Genomic DNA, 6,000 nt, shown 5'->3' with positions numbered 1-6,000 from the left:
GGAAGTGTGATAGTAGAATTGGTGCAGGTGATGAGGGAGGCGGTGGGGGAGGTGACGGTGGAAGAGGCGATGGTGAAGAGGTGTGATGGTAGAATTGGTGCAGGTGGTGGGTGGTGCAGTGAGGAGGTGGAAGAGGTGATGGAGGTGGAAGGGTTGCCGGTGGAGAAGGTGATGGTGGAGGAGGCGATGATGGCTGAATTGGTGCAGGTGGCGGTGGAGGCAATGGGGAAGGTGATGGTGGTGGAGGTGTGATGGTAGAATTGGTGCAGGTGGTGGCGGAGGCGGTGGGGGAGGTGACGGTGGAGGAGATGATGGAGTGGAAGCCACAGTGGCGGTCCCCAGTGGAGATCCTCGTGGAAGAAGTGGCCGTAGCAGTGGCATCGCAGTAGGAGGCTGGTGGTTGGCACTGTGGGTAAGTCCAGCCTTCTCCTCCAGGCACTCTCCCCAGCCGGGCTCTGGGTCAGCCCTTCTCTCCCAGTCTGGGCTTTCACTTCCGCAAAGGGGCTCATACCCACCGCCTGTCCTCCTCTTGGGGTGCCAGGTGACACAAGGACTGCAGTGATGGGCTGGTGGGAGTGATCTCGGGCACCAGACAGGCTGCTGGCGAGGGGAAGGTGGCCATGGTGACAGGTTCGCTGATGGGGGGCATTTGGGCTGCCTCTCCCGACTGGCACTCACACCTCCGAGCCTCCAGGCTGGGCTCTGGGGGGCTGTGGGGGATGGAAGCCAGGACAAAAGCTGCTCCTGGTAAACAGCTCTGACTGGAGCCCAGATCGATTGGGGCTGCGAGGAGCTGTAATTAGATTGAACACTGGGAAGGGGGGAGAGGGGAGCCTCTTTTTGCTGTGATCGACAAAACACGAAGTTTTTTCATGACTCTGCTTGGCCTGGCCCCTCCCCCAGCCCCTGCCTCTGGGGCCCCCATTAGGCACTTGATTGGAGAAGGGGGAAGTAGGGGGAGAGAGGCGAACCATGTCTTACCTCCCTCCCATTCTGGGCCAGGGCCAGTCCACCGTGGCTCCTGTCCTGCCCATGCTGGGACTTGCTGGGCAACCCTGGGCAAGTGGCTTACCTTCTCAGAGTAAGTAAGGAGAACAATCCCTGCCTTATGAAATTATCGTAAGGATTAAAAGATAAGAGACATGTAAGCCTCTTGACATGTAAAGCTCTTGTGAGCTCTCTTTGTTTTCTTTTCTTTTTTTTTTTTTTAAGTAAGGTTTACAGCCCGGTGTGGGTCTTGAATTCAGGATCCTGAGATGGAGAGTTGCATGCTCTACTGACTGAGCCAGCCAGGTGTCCCTCTTATGAGCTTTCTGAGGATCATTTGTATCTTTGTCCCTACTGTAAATGTGTGATGTATTTGTGAGTAAACTAAGTGAATGAAGGAACAAGTGAATCAATTAATGAATTGAAGATTACAACTGGTGGGCAAGGAGGGCCTCTTTTGAAATTTAAAGGCCTGGGGCTGAGTCTGACTCTTACCCTGGACTGGATGCTGGAGACTCAGCTTTCTCTTTGAAAGAATGGGGGACTCCATCCCTCCCTTGACCCTTGACCCTTGAACAGGGTGGCCAAGTTCCAAGGAGATGGGAGGTCAGGACCGGTCCTCTCACTCCTTTCCAACGTTTCTTAATGCAGACAAAATATGAGCTTATGTTTTTGCTTCCCTCTTCTGTACACAAAAGGCTGCCTGGTGCACTGTTCATCTGCCTCCTTTTGCCTCACCATCTTTCCATATCCATACCACATCCTTTCCCACTGCCAGCTTCTCAGTATAGTTATGAATAGTCTTTTGCTTAAATCAATATTCAGCATTACATTATTATGCTTTCAGTGAATACTGCCTACATCTGAGCCACATAGAGTACTAGGATTTCATTTTTCTTTCTGGTACAACTGTTTGTTTTTCCAGGAGTTAGTAGTTGCCTATCACAAGTTCTTCCCACACTCCCCAACAAAATGCAAACCAACTCAATAGGATTTTCCACACATATTAGGTCATGTCCCCTTTCCACTTCCCTTGGTGCTGGATGGGGCTGCCCTCCATGTCCTGAGTGCTTCTGTTCCACGGTCTTCTAGGCTCTGCCCTCTCCATCATCTGGAGGATCCTCTCCTTTTCCAGTAGGAAAGTCACACTTCCTGAATCCCACATTTTACTTTTTAATTTACCTCCTCATTTTGGTGAAACACATCCTCCAGAAGTTTTCTGAGAAAGAGTGCACAGAAGTCAACTTTTGGAGACTTTGACTTGTCTGACTTTGTCTTTATTCCACCCTCCTGCTTGGTGTTTGGCTGGGTATACAATTCTAGCTGAATAGAATTTCCCTCAGAATTTTGAAGGCATTGGTTCACCATCTCCTAGTTTTTGAGAAGCCAAAGCCACTCTGACCCTTAGTCCCTCCCAGATGTCTGGCTTTCCTTTCTGGGAGCTTTTACTTTATTCTCTTTATTCTGGGTCTCAGGAATCTCACAAGGATGAGCTTCAGGGAGTATCTTTTTTCACCCATTGAGCTGAGCACTTCATGGGCTCTTTTAAGCGGACTCCCGTGTCCTTCAAACATGGATTTTTTTTTCATTATTTATTTGGTAACCTCTTCCTCTAGTTTTCGATCGCCTCTGAATCAGATGGCAGCCTGCCCAATCCACACTTTATTGTCACCTTTCTCTCATTTCCCGTCTTGGCATCTGCCTTGTCCTATTTCCGGGGATACTTGCTTAACACTGTGTTCCAGTCCTTACACTGATTTATTCCAGCGATTATATATTTAATTCAAGAGTACTGTCTTCCCTTTTCATTGTCCTTTTTATTGAACAGCATCCTGTTCTTGTTTCATGGATACAGCACTTTTCTCTTACCCCTCCAAGAGTATTCATTATAGCTTTGCCTGCTTTGCCCGTTACTTGGTTCTCCCAAGAGCGTCCTCCCCCTCTCCTCCTACGTTTTTTCTCATTTGTCTCCTATCTCTCTCTCCCTCTCTCTCTCTATTCCCTCCCCTCCCCCCTTTCTCATTCTCCCTCTCTCTTCTCTCTCTCCCTCTCCCTTCTCTCCCCCTTCCTCCCCCTTCCCCCTTTCTCTCTCTCCCTCCCTCTCTGCCCCTCGCTCCTCTCTCTCTCTCTCTCTCTCTTTCCTTAGAGGCTTTTCTAAACTGTCCAGTAATCTCCAAACATTACCCTTATTTAATCATAAAACCTGAAAGAGCCCATTGGAAGTGCTGTGTGTTTCAGGTCAGGGGGAGACAGGGAGTGAAGTGGGGTGTCAGTTCTCCTGGGAGAACCCGTTGTTGTCACTGAGAAATGAGCCACAGCACAGGGAACAGTAATCTATTTTTACAGATGTGTGTGGACATTGATCTGGCATGCCATCTGGTTCAGACTCTTCCGGAACCCAAACAAAGCCAGTTTGGTGTGTGGTCTCAGTGGGTCACCAGGCTGGGTGCAGGGTTCTGCTAGTATAGCAGAGGGTGGTGACAGACTAGCTGGGGTGAGGAGTTGGTGGGGAGGCAGGAGGGAGCAGGCTCTTCACCTCCTGCAGCCCCTGACTAATACCTGGTGGAGAAACTGAGACTCTGATAGAGCCCCTGGAGGGAGGGAGCCAGTGCAGGCTGGTGAAGTTCATCTTTTCCACCCCCTGGCTCCACCGCATTGAGGAGAGGGGTCCACTTTGGAGCTGGGGCCGGCGGAGCAGCCTGGGGTCCTGCTCAGCTGCCCTGAGGTGCTGCCCACTCCCCTTTGCAAGCATCCACCAGCCGGGGTGGGGCGCGATGGGGCGGCCTCCCGCAGCCTTCTCTCTGCTCCCAGCGGAGGGGGGGGGGTCGGTGCTGCATCCCCCCACTCTTCCTTAGATCCTCCCAGCTCCAGAGGATCCCTTGGGCACTTGAGGGAGGCCAGGTCTGGGCCTCAGCCTCCTGGGGTGGAGGTGCGGGTGGGAGGCCTGGGTTCCCGAGTCAGGGCTACGTCATGTCAGCCTCACGACACAGGGTCCCTAAGCTGGGCAGGCCTGACCGACAGCCCGGGAAAGGGGGCACAGGCTGGTACTCCCGTCATTGGGGTGTGGGGGGGGTGGTTACCGGGGTCGGGGACACACCGCAGGGACCTGGTAATTCACGGCTTCTCCCACGCCGTCTAACTGAGCCACAGAGCTCGCACGTAACGTCCCGCCGCGTCCCGGCGGCCGCGAGTCGCGGCAGCGCGGGGTCGGGGCCCCGGGGGCGGCGAGGAGGGCGAGCCGGGCCCGTGGAGCCGCGCTCACGCCGTGTCCCCGCTTTGTCTCCCTTCCCGCGCGCCGGGCGGCCCGCAGCGTGCAAGCGCAAGGAGCAGGAGCAGCAGAAGGAGCGCGCGCTTCAGCCCAAGAAGCAGCGCCTGGTGTTCACCGACCTGCAGCGGCGCACGCTCATCGCCATCTTCAAGGAGAACAAGCGGCCGTCCAAGGAGATGCAGGTCACCATCTCGCAGCAGCTCGGCCTGGAGCTCAACACCGTCAGCAACTTCTTCATGAACGCGCGGCGCCGCTGCATGAACCGCTGGGCCGAGGAGCCAGGCGCCGCCCCCGCGGGCCCCGCCGGCGCCGCCGCCACCTTCTCCAAGGCCTGAGCCCTCGCGCCCCCCCCCCCCCCCCCCGCCCCGCCCCGCCCCGCCGGCCCGGTCCCGCCCCGGGGGGGGGCGCTGGAGGGGTGCAGCCCGTCCCCCCCCAGCCCAGTGCACAAGAAGGGCCCCTCCTCCCCAGCCCGTCCCCTCCAGGCCAAAGGGAGCCCTCCACCCCCCAGAGGGGAGGGGGTGGCAGAAGGGGCTCCCCGCCTCCCTCCGTTCAGGACGCCCAGAGGGCCTCGGGCAAAACCAGGGCTCCCGCGTCGTCCCCGAAAGCGGGTCAAGAAGCACATACTAGAAATATAAACCGGGTATTAGAAGGAATTTTGAGAATAACCCCTCCTTCGCCAGCCCCCGCCCCCACGGAGGGAGGCCAGAGGAGCCCTCCTCCCCAGCGGTCCCCCTCTTCCAAAGTCGCCAAAAACCCCCGTCGGGCTGGGGGTCCTTGCAGCGCCCCACCCGCACCAAGACCAGCCCCCTCCGCCGGCAGAACCGCCCCACAGCCGAGAACCCAGCTGCCCCCCCGGCCACCAGGGTTCCTTGTGCCAAGAATCGCCTGCCTTAACGTCTGGGGAGGGGTCGCAGCCGAGCCGGCCGGCGCCCCCAGGCGGGCAGCCTCCCCCAGCCCGCCCCAGACTGGAGGGGGCGGCAAACTCGAACATGCGGGTACATTCCAGACGCCTCCTTCCCGGCGCCCCCTGTCAGTTCACTTTACCTTTAGGCACCTTGATGACACACAGGGAGAGACAGACCCCGGGAAACAGAAAAAACAAACCCAAAAAACTCATCCAGATTCCACGAGGAGAAACCAGCACAGAGAGAGCGTGGGAGCCCACCCGGAATCCCTGCGTGCTGGGGCCATGGCGTGGCCACCTGCGTGGAACCTTCTGGAACTCACCCACCACCTCCCAGCGCTCAGGGCTGCCGTGCTGGGCCTGAAGGGGAGGCAGGGGGCGAGCCTGTGCTTGCAACTCTCTCTCCAAAGGGATAAAGAAGATGCTGAAGAAGGTGGAATATGCTTGCTCCATTTTTTGCCAAAAAAATTGACGAGGGAGAAGAAAGGGTCAGAAACGAAGATGAGCACCCCCCACACCCCCCTGCTCGTCTCTCTTCCCTTCCTGGTGACCTCCAAGGTGACCTCCAAAGCTGGCCGGCAGCTGGATCCTGAGACCCCCCCCCTCCCCACGGTTCAAGATCTGGAGGCTAGAAGGAAACTCACCCCCCCAAACCCCGCCCATCCACTGCCTCCCAGGGAGGTAGTCACCCCCTCCCTCCTTGAGAATGCAAAAGACATTTCTAGTGAAATGCCCCTCCCCCTCCCCCAGGTAAAGGCTACCTCACTCAAACGTTCTTGTCTGTGATTGGATAAATCACGCCTGATACCAAAGATTCCCCCCAAGGACCTGTGCTGGATGC

General features: G+C 56.7%; 1 protein-coding gene across 1 annotated transcript in view; it reads left to right on the top strand.

The window, feature by feature from the left end:
* Positions 1–4,590, top strand: part of ONECUT3 (one cut homeobox 3) — a 41,576-nt gene extending 36,986 nt beyond the window's left edge. Inside the window, exon 3 of the mRNA XM_044913168.1 lies at positions 4,298–4,590. Within this exon, the coding sequence (XP_044769103.1) occupies positions 4,298–4,590 (293 nt within the window). The remainder of the gene's footprint in view (positions 1–4,297) is intronic.
* Positions 4,591–6,000: the final 1,410 nt, after the last annotated feature.

This window comes from Neomonachus schauinslandi, chromosome 1 (assembly GCF_002201575.2).
Source record: "Neomonachus schauinslandi chromosome 1, ASM220157v2, whole genome shotgun sequence".
Taxonomy (NCBI): domain Eukaryota; kingdom Metazoa; phylum Chordata; class Mammalia; order Carnivora; family Phocidae; genus Neomonachus; species Neomonachus schauinslandi.
Note: the sequence above shows the minus strand (reverse complement) of the source record. Positions and strands in the feature narration are given on the sequence as shown.